Below are 17,002 nucleotides of genomic sequence, written 5' to 3' on the forward strand. Positions count from 1 at the left end.
TGTTATGCGACGGATCATGAGTGTGTGAGGCAAGGGAAATTGATTGAATCTCTTCTATTTGATAGGGCAGTAGGACCAAACAATTTTTGGACCCAACTGGGTGTAATAAATTCCATATATTTATAATAAACTTTTCAACTTGTTTAAACTAGTTCTATAATACTATAGATTTAAATAGTTTACTTTTATATTACTCCCTCCGCTTTTGTTTACTCTGCATATTAGCTTTATTGAAGTCAAACTTTATAAACATTGACCTAGTTTATAGAAAATAATATGAATATTTACATTAACAAATTTATATGATGTGCAAATATATGCGATGATGAATCCAATGGTATTGATTTGAAGGTGTATATGTTAATATTTTTTATTACAAACTTGTCAAAAGTATATAAAGTTTGACTTTAGACAACCTAATATACGGAGTAAATAAAAAGGAAGGGAGTAGTTAGTTAGCATAGTCAATAGCATGAAAATTTCGCTAAATAATACTTATAGTGTTATGTGTTTTATATGCACTTTAAATCTGTCACTAAAATTTTGCTTCTCCTAACTAATATAAAAATTATATTTTAATTAATTTTTTAAAATTGTATTAACTATATAGTGTATAAAATATATTTCCATGTGTGTGTGCTTGTATATACTAATATCACTAAATATCATGATAGAGATTTCTAAAGCATACAATCTAACAAAAGTACTAATAGTGGTTTCTAGTATATTATTAGGTAAGCTTATATAAACTTTTAGGATATGTCAAATGTGGCTTGCAACTTGTGTTCATTAACAAATTGGCTACAGGTATATGATTTGTACTGTATGATGGGTTTCCCTAAACAAGGGTGACTTTTTAATCTGAGAAATTTCGTCTGTGTAACTTTTTGTTAGGATGTGTGTTATCATGCTTACACGGGCTACGTGTGCATTGGTTCTTACGTTAAGTTTCATTGATGTTTGAGGTTCCTTTATGCTTCGCCGGATTGTAGACTGTGTATGTGGTTTTTTTACCCCGCGTCTATTAATGTGTGGCCAACCCTCACCGGACCCCCATCCCCCCCACCCCCAATCTCCCCCCCCCCCCCCCCCCGCGCCCCCCGTGGCAGCACAACCAGCTAAACGACACTCCGCACCCGCTAGGCGAAATGCTGGGTAGCTGGAAGCCCAGGCAAGCGTCCTCCTCACAGACGGCCGAGCGCTCACAGTCGGTTAAGCGGCCCTCCTCATGACCGGATCTCCACACGACTGTTAATGTGTAGGACCGATACTCTTAGTTCACAAAAGCTACAAATAAACTCTATGCACTTGCACAACATCAGCCATTAATGTGACCCCACATATACTAAGTTTCCTAGTAGTGTATAGGACTCATTCTAGTCACCGTATAAATATTATTCTTAATAGCAACAACACACTACATGTCTTGTCAGTTCCTGTCACTGCGCTAGTTTACCTGCAAGGTTGAACCCAGCTAATGCACAACTCTTTCCACTACTAGCTACCGATCTAAACTGGACAAGAGTAAACAAACAAGCGGAGAGAAATACACATATATGTATCAACCATATAATCATCAAAAATATTTGAACATAAATAAATAACTCATCACATGAACAAAATCATAGCTAAAGAATACTTTAGATTAACCATAATAATGTAGGGCAGCTCATATGGCTATTGTATTGAACACCAAAGTGGAGAGATTACATCTTGGTTACTGCCATGAACCCATAATTCAGGGGTTAGACTACTCACCACTCATCTTCGAGTGCAAGAATCGATGTTGCTGAAGATCGAGACGAATTTTGCCCCTCCGACAGAGTACTAGATCAGGGTTGAAAATGAAGATCGCCTCAGATCGTGAGGTAGCGGCCGTGAAAAAATGCACGATAAACTAAGGAAGGGCTTTCAGGGTATATATAGCCAATGGGCACCAGAGCCACCTTGGTGGGAAGCACCATAGGCCCTAGGCGCCCCACCAAGGCTCCTCTGTCCTATGAACGCCTATGCCCTATGGGCCCCTCCATGCAAAGGGCCCAGGTGCCCTGGTCTTCTTCCGGCACAAAAACACCTTCTTCTTTTTTATTTTTCTGGTGACTTTTGCTGTGGTGATTTCGTGAGATCCCAAAAATAGGAGGAAAAAATTGGCACCCATCACTGAATTAATAGGCTTGTCCCTCTAAAGGATTTAAAATATTGCAAACTTCCAGGATAATAGGCATGAAACGTACAAAAACTATAGATATGTTGGAGATGTATCGCTGACTAACTTTTATACTCCATTCCATACAATGTGTATGCTAGAATTACACTTGAAACGTAGTTAGTCATTTGATCATAATGCCATTAACACCAAAACCATCATTAGAGGCTAGATGTTCTTTCACCATCGATTTCTAGTAGTAGTAGGTTATCCAATAAACGGTAGTCTTTTGTGCACCCCTTATGGAGGATTTTGGGGCTATCAAGCCGGCTTGGGGATGCCTATGTCAATTGGATGTCAAGCCAGGAATAGGTGTCATCCTTTGCGAACTCCTGCTCCTCCTGGTTTAACTTTCATTTCCCCATTAAATGATCATTGCATATGTTTTATCCTGCCTAGATCTTTTCACACATATTTTGATTTGGGTTATGCTGGCGGTTCATGTTCTGATATGGAGGTCCTTCTATACTTGTCTCTCCTTAGGTTCAAATAAGCTTTCCCGCCACCTATTCTCCACTATGTTATTTCTAGGATATTAGGTGAATCTAAGCCCCTATTGTAATGTTGGATGTATTTTCTACTCTCTAGTTTTGTCACCTGGTGGTTAGCACAGGTTGGTTGGGAGCCAATACATGATTTTCCACATCATCCTTGGTGTTAGCTTTTTCGTCCTCCGGCAATGTTGTTCATGCCTTTCTCATGCATCGATGCGAGGATGATCTTGGTTAGTGTCCTCTCTGGTTATCCCCCTGCGTCTCTATAGCCTCCAACTACGGATGACTGCTTAGAAGTCTCTAGAATAGGTGGTTGCGTGGTGTGGTGACCGATGGATTGCTCATTGCTTATTGATGGCATCTGCCGAATCAAAGAGTTATTTCTCCTACTCCATTACAAGCATCTAATCAACATTTTTGTTGTCGGGAGTCTCCAAAATCCAGTACCTTATTCCAGGGGTCTTTCAGAGGCTTGTGGTCATATTGTTGTTATTTGCTGGTGGCAGGTAGGTAGCCCATATGCCATATGTGTCGATCGATGACAGTGGGAACGGTGGAATGTGTGGTGACCTGGGTGAGAAGTTGTGACGTGTCTGTGTTGCTCCTTTGTACTATTTGGTTACGCGTGTCCCATGTGCTTACACATGTACGTATCCTTTTCTTTTTATGGGCTCCCACGTGTTTGTTGGTGTTGTCAGCTGGCGATGGAGTCAAAAGCACTCCACTGTTAATCAATGAAGCAGGCACATGTGCAAAAAAGAACAAAACTTGCGCTTACAATTATGTTCCTCAATGTTTCTAGAACAACATGGACCTGCAATCGTCAACCTTTTATCGCACGCTTGTAGGTACTTAAAAGAGAAGACACTATGAATATATGGATAAACCAGCAATAATGAATTTGATTAAGAACACGACTTATATCTATACCATATATAAGTTTGGGGATGAAAACCACAGTGGTGACCCACAATGGAGTACATACAAGGAAGTACTCACAGCATATACAAAATAATCTTAACAGTGATATATTAACATTAGTAATAGATGCAGCTGGTTAAGAACACAATAGATGTTTACAAAAGATATACAAGTACTCACAATTACTATCCTGACCATAATTGACCGATTACGCTAATTACGGCAACTGCTAGATGTGGAAAGGATGGAGAGGAATAATCGAGTATTGCAGACATTTGCATTGCCTAAGCATAAAAAATACCATCTCCGTATCAAAATATAAGATTTTTTAAGGCAAAACAATGATATAAGTAACACACATGCAGCTGGTTAGGGCACATTATGACAGTAATGTGCATATATCAAACCATTTTGGCTCGTTTATCCAGCACCGGTCAATGAGGAAGGAAGTCTACTGGTGTAGCTGCCTCGGCCCCTTTTGTTCTTGGACCGACCTCTGCTCTTCTCCTCTCTCTCCCACCTCCTGCTAGAAAAAAGTATTCTTTCCCCAAAAGCCAGCCAGCCAGCCAGCCAGGATGCAGGGCGCCGCCGCCGAGGGGAGGAGCAGGGCTTCGCCGGACCAGGCCGACGAGGAGAGCGCCAAGAAGCCGCGCCTGGACCTGCCCGACGCCCGCGTGAAGCAAGAGCTCGTCGCCGGAGGAGGGGAAGGGAGCCCCGTCGTCGCGGCGGCGGCGGCGGCGGCGGCGCCGTACAGCCCGAGAGAGGAGCTCGCCGTGAGGATCGACAAGCGCCTGCTCCACTGCCACCTCTGCACCCTCCCCTTCAAGCCCCCCGTCTTCCAGGTTCCGCTCTTTCTTTCCTCGATTGGCGCTGGTGAAAGCTCGATTCTTTCCTTCCTCAAGATTCGATTTGTGCTCCTCTCCTGCTGCTGCAGTGCAAAGCCGGGCACCTGGCCTGCGGCGGCTGCGTCGCCCAGCTGCCCTGCGGCCAGTGCAAGGTGTGCGTCGACGGGGGCGGCTTCTTCGACCCCTGCCCCGCGCTCGACGCCGTCGTCTCCTCCACCAGGATCGAGTGCCCCAACCCCGGCTGCACGAGGTACGTCACCTACCACGAGGTCGCCGACCACCAGACCGCGTGCCCGCACGCGCCCTGCCGCTGCACCGAGCCCGGCTGCGGCTACGTCGGCGCGCCGCAGGCGCTCGCCGGCCACCTCCACACCGTCCACTCGGTGCCGGTGCGCGCCCTGCAGTACGGCAAGGCCAGCCAGCTCCGGCTCCCGGTCTCAACGCCGCGGCTCGTGCTCCTCGGCGACGACGACAACCGCGTGTTCCTCCTCACCGTGGGCGCGCTCGGCGCCGGCGTGACCGCCGTGTCCGTGGTGTGCGCCAGGGCCAGCGCGGCGACGCGGCCCCGGTTCGCGTGCAAGATGTGGGTCAACCTCGAGGCGGCGAACTGCGGCAAGGAGGACATGGTGCTGGTGGACATGCACATGAGGAGCAGCTCGTCGCCCGGCGCCGTGGTCGCCGCGGGCGAGCCCACGTTCCTGATGGTGCCGCCAATGTACCTGGTGCCAGCAGCAGCAGGGGATGGGGCTGCGTCCATGGAAGTGCCTCTGCACATCCGCATCGACAAGCTCTCCCCTTGGTCCGACGCATTGGTGTGATTAGCTCCAGCACTCAAGGCAGTTCGTGGTTGCTTAGTATTTTGGTGTTCCAGCTTAAACTAAGTATTTGGGTCATGTTATAATTAGGGGATGCAGTTCATCTTTGATGGTAGTCCTAAATCATTGTAGGGTACTTACCTAAATCGGAGGATATTAAGCTTGGTGCTAATCGGAGGATATCTTCTTCCGGTGTTATGTCATTCCAACTTGCAAGCATTTCATTTGCATCTGTTGCAATCTATCTATCTCAAGTCAAGAGCAGAGCTCAATCTCATGTCAAGAAATGTTATCCATGACACCAAAGCGACGCTTAATGCGGGTTTACTGGAGCATAGCAAGGAAGAAAGGAGGCCTTCTGTCAAACAATCTCCCTTCTTCTTTTTTTGCGGGACTGTCAACTCTTCTCTATGTATGAATTTGAATATTCAACATGCATGATACCTAGCCAATGTTGATGAAGCTTCTCTCAGAGTCTTCCTAAGGAATGGATCAAGCAACCATTCCATATTTGTTCAAGCGTCTGCTATGAAAGTTTGTTCAGTTTTGCAGGCACAAGCAAATCAATGGGACTTCTTCTAGTTCTAGCGGCTGCAGTCGTCAATGCTTTGAACTGGAACACTGTTTCTTTTTTCCTCTGATTGCAGGACCTCGGTACAAGTTCCGGAGGCCAAGGATTTGATTTGGCATCCTGGACATTGGAGCATACGACATGCTTTGTTGATTTCTTTGATCTTGTCTTCACTCTTCATTCTTACATGATTGAGCACATTGCAAGGAGCAAAAGTCTTATGGCTCATAATCTTGCTAAGAAAGCCTCCTCTAGCTCTACTTTTCTTTGCAGCAAAGGTTCTAGATGTAATTCCAAAAGGTCTTTTCAAGCCATCTCCTTCCTAAGGGGGAAACTTATGTCTGTACACTCCTTAGATTGCTAATAATAAAGTGTTAAGCCCTCTCTGAGGGCTGGAGTTTGCCCCCAAAAAAACTAGTAACTTTTACTACACATGGCCACAATTCTTCTTTTATATGAATGCGCTTTGTTGGCAAAAAAAACCATTTTCTAACAAAACAATCTTTCTATATTAAAATAAAAGCAAGTCATCGACACTATAAGAGTAAACATCTGCTGGGCATATGTTTACTCTAACAAACTGTTGGTATTGACTGATGGGCATGGCATGCGTTTGTATAACTCCCAAAATTTTAGATCCGACTCACTGATTTTTGATTTATTTTTTGGTTTTATTGATAGCAGAAGACTACGTCAGCTAGTGGAGCATGAAAACGCTTGCTTTTTTTAGCTGCCCCTTTTGATTTTCCGCCCGATGCATGTCGGCATATTTAAAAGCGGGGTACCCCGAGCGTAATTACAAATGGACCAGCCCAAAAAGCCACGTCGGTAAGGCTTTTTACTTCAGAAACGGAAAAAATTTGGACGTCATAAAAATATGTAAAATTTTGAAAATTCGAAAGTTATTTTGGATTTTGAGTTTCAAAGGTCAACATTTTTTATTGATTTTAAAACGAATTTAAATTTTAGTTTGAATTTGGCTTGAAATTTCAGGGTTGCAAGTATTTCAGACTCCACTAAAATATGCGAGATTTTGTTGAAAATTTGAATCCTCGGTGCGAGAAGAAACTACACTGGAATTCCTCTTCACAATTAATACTACAACATCCCAGAAGGAGCTAATTACGTGGCGGCATGCGGACCTTTGTGTAGGTTTACTGTCAATTTCAAATACCCTGGTTAAACTTGATCTACCAAAACGTCAGCAGTGACGTTTTGGGACGGTGCTAGGTGTCACGAACACGGGCCTCCTCAACACACCTGCCTCACGTGTAGACAACTTTCACAGAGGCCGTGTGAGGTCACGTTTTCGTCCACACATTTAATGTGAGTGCAGGCTATGGCGCATAGCCTACCGCTATCGGGGGTGACAAGTGTCGAGAAGTCCGCCTCGGTCATCAAAGACGACTTCCCCACACAACCGACACTCTCGGTCAAGCCTATCAACTCCACATGCTCCCGCATGGACTTCCCGAAGTTGCTCTTTCATGGGGACATCAAGCAACATATATCTTTTTATATTACAGAGTGTGATTTAAAAAAAATCAATTTGTTTCACGCAAGCGTTTGATATATATATATATATATATATATATATATATATATATATATATATATATATATATATATATAGTGTTACTATTCATCACCCAGGTTGCAGAATAAGTTATTCTTCATCCGAGGTAATCTTACTATCATTTCATAATTAAATTACGTTTCGAATTCAAATAGTTACATTCCTATTGATTAATTACGTAAAATTTGGCATAAGAAAATAAATATATAGGTCATAAGACTAGAAAATTTGCAATTTATGTGTATTTTACACTATGTTTTTACGTTTGTAATTTTACATAACATAAAATATTTTTTATGACGATTATATATTTTCTTACGGTCTCTTTTTACGTCGTAAATAGAACAAAACTTACGGAACGTAAAATTACAGTGCATTGATAGTAAAATAAAGGAGGATGAAGAATAACTATTCCTTATCTAGGGTGACGAATAGCGCGACCCTATATATATGTATTTTAGACTGTTTTTACGATTATTTCAGATATAGATAGTGTTACTATTCATCACCCAGGGTGCATAATAAATTATTCTTCATCTGAGATAATCTTACGATTATTTCATAATTAAATTATGTTTCATAATTAAAATTACAATGCATTGATAGTAAAATATAGGAGAATGAAGAATAACTATTCCTTATCCAGGATGACGAATAGCGCGACCTTATATATATGTATTTTAGACTGTTTTTATGATTATTTATATATATAGTGTTACTATTCATCATACAGGGGGTGAAAAATAATTATTCCTCACCCAAAATGACGAATAAGAAATTCTTCACCCTGGTCCAGCGACCCAGCCAGGTTCTCTCGATCGCACCCGCGCGTTGTGCCTCCGGCCGTCCATCGTTACCCCACGCGTGTTGTAAGTTTTTCCCCTTTCCTTATGTGACAAAAAAACATTTTCTGTTCGTGGGATTAGGACCTAGCCCACTCCGCCATCTCCCCAGATCCTATTCTGCGACTAACAGGCGGTATGGTGGTGAGCGGCAGGCGTGAGCGCGACGGCTCGGTGGTCGGCACGGGGAGCGGCGGTTGACCCGGTGGGGGCGCGACGGCGTGCTGCTCGATGGGCTAACTCGGCGGCAGTATCATTGACCACGGCGGCAAGGTGAGCGAGGCGGGGCCTCGGTGTTGGGAAGCACGGCGTGTGGTGGTCGGCTGGCCATGGCGGCGGTTAAATTGGTGGTCGCGGCCGCACTTGTTAGATCGTGCGTGCTCTCCTCCAGCCATGGCTGCTTGCCCCCGTACGCTCTGGTGAGCTCAATCCAAATCCCTTCAACATCTGTGTCTATGTCCGTTTGTTGCCCTGACTGTACTCTAGAAGCCACATTGTAAGTTTTGACAGGAATACCATGCAAAAATATACTGGCGATGTAATTGTTGTTGGGTTTTCTCTTCTCTTTTCGAAAGCTCATCTTGTGGGAATTGGTTCCCTCTGACGGTCTGACTTGATTCTACAAACTGTGCACTGTTTTGGTCATAGTCTGTTGCATTTTACACTTTGATTCGAATATGAAATGCACTATGTTGAACACTAAGTAACTCCTATCACTCGTCATGTTAGATACACACAGTTCTGTTTTGGGCAAGTTGCTTAGAGTAGACAATTTTTTTGATTAATTTCCCTGGCCTAATACCAATGTGATGTGCAGATAACTTATATCTCCGGCCAAGAGCTCGCCTTGATGTCCTCACGGACTGGAGATTCATGACTAAGAGCTCTCCTCAATGTATGCAGGTACTGCCCAGACCGTAAAGAAGCTAATTGATGTTAATATATAGTTATATCTTTCTGAATTTATTTTGAGGGCAAATGCTCGAGTCGCCGAGTAAATGTCCAACTCGGTCTGTTTTCAGTGCACATATATCATTTCCTCAATTTGATGGAAATTAGCGGCCACTTCAATTTTCTTGTCTGCATTTTCTTTGCAATCAGCAAGGAAACCTAGGACAGATGTACATTTCCTCATGTGAATTCTAGTCCCTACATTGTTTGTGGCTTTGGGCAATATAAAGAATTGGAGAACTTTGCTATATAGGTTTGGATAGAATATCATAGCTGTATCTACAACTGCTTAATCTTTAATTTGTAGTTGAAATTCTGCACACATCTCTCTGTATTTGTTCACCTTATCGGCTATCATGCACCATAACTTTATAAATGAAAATATCCTAGTAAAGTTTCGACAGCACTAACTTTCCAAAAATATACAGTTTCTGTATATCAAGGTTGTCTTCCAGTGATTCGCTCCTTGTTCAAGTGTTGGCATACATAAACTTAAACCACAAAAAAATGTGTACACATGTGTATAGCTCTAAACATAAAAAGCCTTTAGAATCATGCGTAGCTTTACAAAATGCCAGACTGGATTCTGAATATGCTAGATAATACCATCTTCCACACATGATAATATGTTGTACCGCACCACTGTATACACAAGTGTGTAATTTTTTGGGTGGCTTCCTCCACCAAAACAAAAGGCTTGTGCACGACTGATGCTATCCAACTAGACTGTGTAATAATCACTGCTGATTTTGCATGACAGTGGGTTGTCACAGATTTGCAACAGAGCTGAGCAGTCGTGTAGCGTCGCTGGTTCGTGTTCATTAGTGTCAGGTTATGGTAGCCGTTGGCATGTTTCTTGGTGCGGTATGCATCTCCTCCCACCACGGCGGTCGACAACCAAGTCTAGCCGCCATAACTCTTTAGTATCACCCCCTCTCTCCGATTTACATGAGTGTGTGTCAATGTATTCTCCCATGGCAAGTCTCTGTCCATGTTAGGTTACATTAGTAAGAAATTTAGTTATCTGAATTTAGGTAGGTAATTTATATTTAGTATCTCCATGAACTCACTCACGATATAGATAAAATTTTGGATTGAAGTAATGATGTAAACTGCAACTATACAAACCAATACATGTAGTTCAGGTCGAAATTCGAAGGTGGTGTTACACCTTGGCTAAATTTTTGTGTATGCTGCTAACAATTTAGGATTGTTTTACACTATTCTTTGTTGTAAACAAACCAGGTAATGTCGTGAAATCAAAGTGTTTTTCAGATTTCTATTTACGGCATGATTTACCTCCAATTCTTTGCATGCGCGGTTTTCATTTTGATGACTCTCAGCTGCCAGACAAAATAGAGAATGTTGCTGTAAAATGCATGACAACCATATACTCCCTCTGCTCCCAAATATTTGTCTTTCTAGACATTTCAAATGGACTACAACATACGGATGTATGTAGACATATTTTAGAATGTAGATTCGCTCATTTTGCTTCGTATGTAATCACTTGTTAAAATCTATAAAAAAGACAAATATTTGGGAACGGGGGGAGTAAATAGTGACTGCCTGTTGTTTTAATCAATCCATTTTTCTATTGTAGCAACACTTTATTGTTATCCTAGTTGTGCAATAATTTACCGTTTCTATGAATCAATTTCAGGTGCTCCTTTTCATCATGATTACATCATGTGGTAGCCTGCTTTTTAAGGTATTTAAGTTTTGATGCTATGTACTCCCCCCGTGTCCAAAAATAAATCTTTTTAGAGATTCCAATATAGATTACATATGGAACAAAATGAGTCACTCTAAAATATGTCTATACAAATCCGTATGTAGTCCATAGGGAAATCTCTAAAAAGACTTATATTTAGAAACGGAGGGAGTAATTCATATGCATTGGATGGTGTGTGAACAACTTTTAATCTTGATCTCTTTTATTTCATGCTTATCCAATTGTAGCTCGCACAGTTTGATACACGGCATGGTTTAGGTTGCATTGAAACGGTAGTTACAGAGCTCGGCCTCTTTGTCTTGTTTCTCTGTTTACTATTGATTCATACATGTAGCCAGTGTGTTCATGTGATTTCTTGTACGTCCAAACTTCGCTTGCTATATATTTGATATTGATTCTTTTTTCAGTTTAAGGTAGTAAAGCCCCAGTCTACCTTCAAGTGTGATTCATATGTTCTTGTTTGTTCGTGGTCTCTACCTGTTTGTTCTTCTGAGAACTAAACATATTATGTTTCTTCAGGTCTCTATTCAAGTGGATGACAGGAAATGTATGAGGGATAGAGAGGAATAAGTTTTCTGGAACACGTCTTTGTAGTGTATGGTGGGTACAAGTAATGTTAGATTCAAAATTTAGAGCTTTTGCCAATAATAAGTAGCAAAATTCAGGATTGCTGAGAAGGGAGGTGAACCTAATGGCTTCAGTACTATTGTTACGATACTATGCTGATTCCATGCTATCGATGAGAATAGTTCAGTCGCTTTAGAGATTGTTGAACATATGAAATTGATTGTAATCTCTGGGCACCCTCAAGTTAAGCTGCTTGGAGACCAAGTTCAAATATGTGTGAGGGCAGTGTGGTTGGGCATGCGAGTCTATTGCACCTGATGTAATCAGACCATTAGATCTGTTTTGAAATAGTGATCTCTAAATGAATTTTTTTGTACTCGTAGGTATAGTTTTCATTACGTGAGACATTTCCCAGAACCATAGTAGTCTTGTACATTGAATCAATTTATTAGACGGCTTTGTTATTCCTAGGGACATGTTGATTATTTTGCATTACATAGCATTATTTTATGGCCATTGGGCTACCATCCGTTCCTCGAGGCTGGTGATTGTACTGTGTACTTGATGATACATATGTCCCTTTTATGTTCGGTTCTTAGTGTTGTCATCTCAATCAGCGCTGAGCATCGGTTATGGGCTTTTGGATTGTTAGCCTCACTGTAGTGCTGATATGCTTCCCAATTAGAAACAAAGCTTTTGCCTCCATTTTTTTTGGACTTGTGCCTGTCTTGCCCTACAAAGATAATAAGAAATTGTTTCAAGGTGATTATAGCCGAACTACCTAAGGCAAATCAAAATTTTGGAATACAGTTTAAGAATTTGGATCTGTCATTTTCAAGGTAATTTCGTACTATAAAAAATTTCATTTAATTTGCCCATCTCACAGTAAAGTTAACAACGCTCAAGAATCATTGTGTGTGTGTGTGTGTGTGTTCTAAAGCAACAAGATTATCTAGACCTCGCCAAAAAAAGGAGCTGATCCTGTAGATAACTGTCGTGCAAAACATTAGAGGAAAATGCAGACAGGAATTGCACCGTAGACCTTTATAGGAACATAATCTTATCGAACAAAAAAAGTCAGGTGCGCTTCCATACTCACTATAAAATTATAGCAACAACATTTATTGTTTTATGGGGCTTTCTGATGTGCCATACAAAGTTCTCACATGCATGATGTAAGTTATTGGCATGCAGAAGCAGAAGGTAATATTACGTCGCACCTTTTTGCTTTATGGAATGGAGATCGGTTCCTTCTTCATGATGTAATCTTACCTCAAGTGATTTTGTTTTCTTACGTTCTGAAGGTATGGCCGTGGGAGATGGCTAGGGGCTGGGGTGAGGAATAAGAATTCCTCACCCAGGGTGACGAATAACGTGACCCTATATATAGGGAAAAGCAAACCTATGAAACTTCGCTCGGGTGGCTGCAATCTCGGCCACATGCTCTACTTGGGATCTGGTCCCATTTATTTCCTTACAAACTTTTCTATCATTTTGAGAGTGTGGAATTTATTTCCTCTTTGGGTTGATCATGGTCCACAAACGCATGCGTATAGGTAGTAGGCCCAGCCCATAGGCTGACATACCTGCTGTGCGACAGTCTTCGAGGCACGCGCGAATGGTTCCCGGCCCACGAAGGGTTCCAGGCGCTGGAAAGGTTCAGACACTTTATCAGATGATTCACTCAAACAACACTTTGCAGTGTTCCTTCATTGCATGAGCTCCAACTCCACCGTCTTGAAATCAACTAAATTAGATTCACAGGACCGACATCAGTTCATCATCCATGCTGTAATGGCCACAAATTTATAGCTGCTTGTGAAGCGGTTTTGCTGCCATGGCAACTAAACTACTATCTAACCGAAAATGAACACGGTCTGTTTAGCTTATAACAAAACGGATGTAATCTAACATATCAACGATGAAAAATAAGGTCTACTGTAATTTTGTTTTGAGACAAGGTCTACTATAATTTTGCATTGGTGTATTATAATGGATACTGTGGCCCATTGCTGACAACATCTCCGGTAGCCCACATAATCACATGCACGTCGAGACGAGCACCCTGTTCCACGTCCGGGTTTTCATGGAACGTCAGGCTTATCTCGTGATCGAAGGATTCTCCAGCTAGTACGCATGTTTCCTTATTTAGGCATCATGCATGTCTGGTTTCGGAGAGCACCATACAGAGTTTTGCGATCTGACCCATCACAGTAAAATGGCGAGTCAAAGGTCACATGCGTGTTAAGATTCCTGTCTGCTGTCTGCCTTACATACTTGGATGCATTCGAGCAGAAACTGCAACATTGCTTCACGTGTTGATCCGTGGTAGCAGGCACCCCCACTTCGCCCACCTTTTCTAATAAGTTGTTTTGAACTAGCTCATAGTAGTCTTCTGGCTTGTTCATAATGCGTTCCTTTCCCTCACTCCCCTTCCCGGGCATGGCTGAGACAAAGAAGGAACCTCACACCCGAGATCAACTGACGAACAGTAGACGCTCTGACGGCATGGCTCGCAAGGGTGGCGAGGAAGGGAGGAGCTATGGTGGGGTGCGACGGGTGGTGGATGAGCGCGAGCGGAAATGCAAGCTGCGGTGTCGACGCCGACCTCTAGGCCGTGAAACCAGTGGAAATCTTATCAGCCTGATACCGACCTTGGCGGCCAGGGCCATTGAGCATCAAGCCTTCAAGCATGGCCGTTGAGGCCACGTCGAGTTCTACTTCTCGGGCGGGAGGTTACTCCTCCTTCCCCTCTCTCAATTTGGCTGGTTCCTCGGTTGCTTTTGTTCACCTTTTTGTTTTGCACTTGTGGATTGTGTGATTTTCTGAACTTGCTTTGCGTTCAGTTTGATGCTGTAGAGCCATATCTGGTTCCTTCACTTGTGCTTATCTCTTTCTTTTCTTTTTTTCCTTTCATCTACCAGATCCGACTGCGTCGGTGGTGCTTAATTTGTGCTTTGTTGTAATTCAGTGAACATGGATTGCATAAGGGAAAGTCAGGAATTCAGAATGAAAGATTTCCATGTACATCGCCAGCTGCGGCTGGATCGGCTTTGGACGAGCCCCTTGAACAGCGCTTCAGGCTATTGGACAATTTCCGTAGCTTAGATACTCAGCTACTTCGGTTACATATTTTCACTTGCAGCTACTTAAAAAAAGTGGTTATGCACAATTGTAGTGGATGATATGTACACTACGTAGCAGCACATGTGCGTAAGGTTATGAACAGTAGAATCAACACTAGATATTTTACTTGTAGCTTGTGAAAAGAAGTTGAACTCTACAGCTTGCGATCTGTTCTTGATGTGGACCAACCTTATAGATATGTGTATAAGTGAAAGGCTGTTGAGTTTGACCTCCTTTATCTGAATCAAGTTACGTGCATTTAATTGTATGCACATGTTTGCTGCATAAAGACTTATTTGATCCAAGGTATCACAACATGATGCACTCGTACTTCATAAATCATTATTTCTTAATTTCATCAACTGCACTTCGGGTCATAATTTCAGATAGTTTTGGATTCAGAAATTTAATTGCGTGTCATGGCCTGGTCCTGGCTTCAGAGAGCACGCCAGACCGGACGGAGGTGAGAGAACGCCGCCCACACTGCATTAACGCTACATGTTGAAAGGTCCAGACTGCATTTTTCCTCTTCGGCAATAAGACAAGGATTGACTCGGGGAACCCTTGAATCGAGCAGCTGACCAGTGTTTCAGGCTCAGAGAGCACGCCAACACAAATACCAGGCTGCTGTTTTTTTTATCTGATTTTGAATAGTACGCGGAAACACAGAATTTATTCCTCGCCTGGGTTACAATCAAATTGAAAGGTTATGTACATACATCAATTAAGGCTACCTATACCCGAATGATGGCAAAGTTGAGGCCACCAGTCAATGGGCCAGATGCGTTCGGAGCCGAGACAGGCAAAACCAAAGAAGTTTTTGGAAATGTCGCTTGTGCCTTTTTATCTCATGTGGACTCATGCGTCAGGAGCGGACATGGTCAAAAGCGAGTCACAACCTCTTGCTGCATATCTCTCTTGCGTGAGCCCTGCCACTCTAAATACTTCCGCTCTCGTCTAGCTTTAGCACGCCCTTCCCTTTCCTCTCTCTGAAGAAGTCAATTGTGATGCTAATAGCAAAATCATTACATCTTGTTTCTTTCTGGAGAACATCTTGAAAATCATTACATGAATGTTCCTGGTTGGTGCCCACAAAAACACAAATAATAAGTTCGGGGGTTACAATCATCTTGTAATTTTTTTAAGCATTGAAATATGCCATTTTATGGTGCCATGGTACGTCGAGCTCTGCCGTGGCACATGCCACACGGATGACAGTTGCTAGCCGAAATTCGGACGACATGGCATATCGCACCATCTAGGGGCAAGTCAAAACAGCAACAGCCCGTGTCGTTCAGCAGGACGTCGTCTGTCAATAAGTAGAGACGATGCAGTAGAATCACAAGGTCCTTGGAATTATAAAGATAAATTACAAAATCTAATCGAACAATTGATTTTTGACATAGTCAAACAAAGCACAATAATACCTCCGTCAGGGTTTATAGGTCCGGCGAGCCGATTTACAAGTCCCCTGCAATTAACGTGCAGCCTTTTCCCCTCGATTCCCACCCCCTTTCACTGCGTTTGCTGCAGCCGGGTGCATGAAGCATTTCTAAGGTCTTATATGGCGGAGGAAGTCAAGAGAGCTCTGTTCTCTATTGGTGATCTAAAAGCTCCAGGTACGGACGGTCTCAACGCCATTTTCTTTAAGAAATGTTGGCACATATTGGGGGATGTATTAACTGCTGAAGTCTTAAGTGCAATCAATAACAAAATAATCCCAGAAGGATGGAATGATACAGTCATTATCTTGATCCCTAAAGTGGATGAACCAGAAAGAATATCTCAGTATAGGCCGATTAGTCTCTACAGTGTACTTTATAAGGTGATCTCAACAATGATTGTTTTTCGCATTAAGTCTTGCCTTCATGAAATTATTTCTCCTGTTCAAAGTGCTTTTGTCCTGGGCCATCTTATTACGGATAATATTCTGCTAGCCTATGAGTGCTTACAAACTTGATGAAAACGGACCTCACTAAACGACCACCCCCGTGTGCCGCCGCCGTCCACCGCCCAAGACGAAGACCCCACGCGGTGCTGCTCCTCCGAGAAGACGACCCGCCACGCTTCGACAGCCGCGGAGGGGGAAGCGGTGGCCAACAAAGCATTTTTCACGTGGCGATGGCCTAGGGCTGTGAAGAAAAACCATGGCATTTGGACGTCGTTTAGTTTGGTGATTCTTCTCCACGAACGGCACCAACAAGTAGCGTGTGTGCATGGCCTCGCCGGGCCGAGATTCCGCAGGCCGTGATGCTGGTCATGGGAACGAGACAAGCACCATCAGTTCACGGCTAGCACTGCACTCATTGCAGGGTCAGGTTTGAAACAGAAAGCTAGCACAGCACAGCACTTA

General features: G+C 42.9%; 1 protein-coding gene across 1 annotated transcript; it reads left to right on the forward strand.

The window, feature by feature from the left end:
* Nucleotides 1-4,054: 4,054 nt before the first annotated feature.
* Nucleotides 4,055-5,525, forward strand: LOC125547618 (uncharacterized). Its single transcript, XM_048711437.2, has 2 exons — nucleotides 4,055-4,463; nucleotides 4,556-5,525. Exons 1-2 carry the CDS (start codon nucleotides 4,197-4,199, stop codon nucleotides 5,282-5,284), a joined length of 996 nt encoding a protein of 331 aa, XP_048567394.2. The 5' UTR covers nucleotides 4,055-4,196; the 3' UTR covers nucleotides 5,285-5,525.
* The last annotated feature ends 11,477 nt before the right edge of the window (nucleotides 5,526-17,002 follow it).

This window comes from Triticum urartu, chromosome 3A, assembly GCF_056163025.1.
Source record: "Triticum urartu cultivar PI428250 chromosome 3A, HENAU_Tu73, whole genome shotgun sequence".
In the NCBI taxonomy this organism is placed as follows: Eukaryota; Viridiplantae; Streptophyta; class Magnoliopsida; order Poales; family Poaceae; genus Triticum; species Triticum urartu.

What these genes read in the sequence shown, in the direction of transcription:
- LOC125547618 (XM_048711437.2), top strand. Translation starts at nt 4,197, where the DNA reads ATGCAGGGCGCCGCCGCCGAGGGGAGGAGCAGGGCTTCGCCGGACCAG. An exon ending in TCAAGCCCCCCGTCTTCCAG is followed by an intron (nt 4,464 to 4,555) that starts GTTCCGCTCTTT and finishes CTGCTGCTGCAG; the next exon opens with TGCAAAGCCGGGCACCTGGC.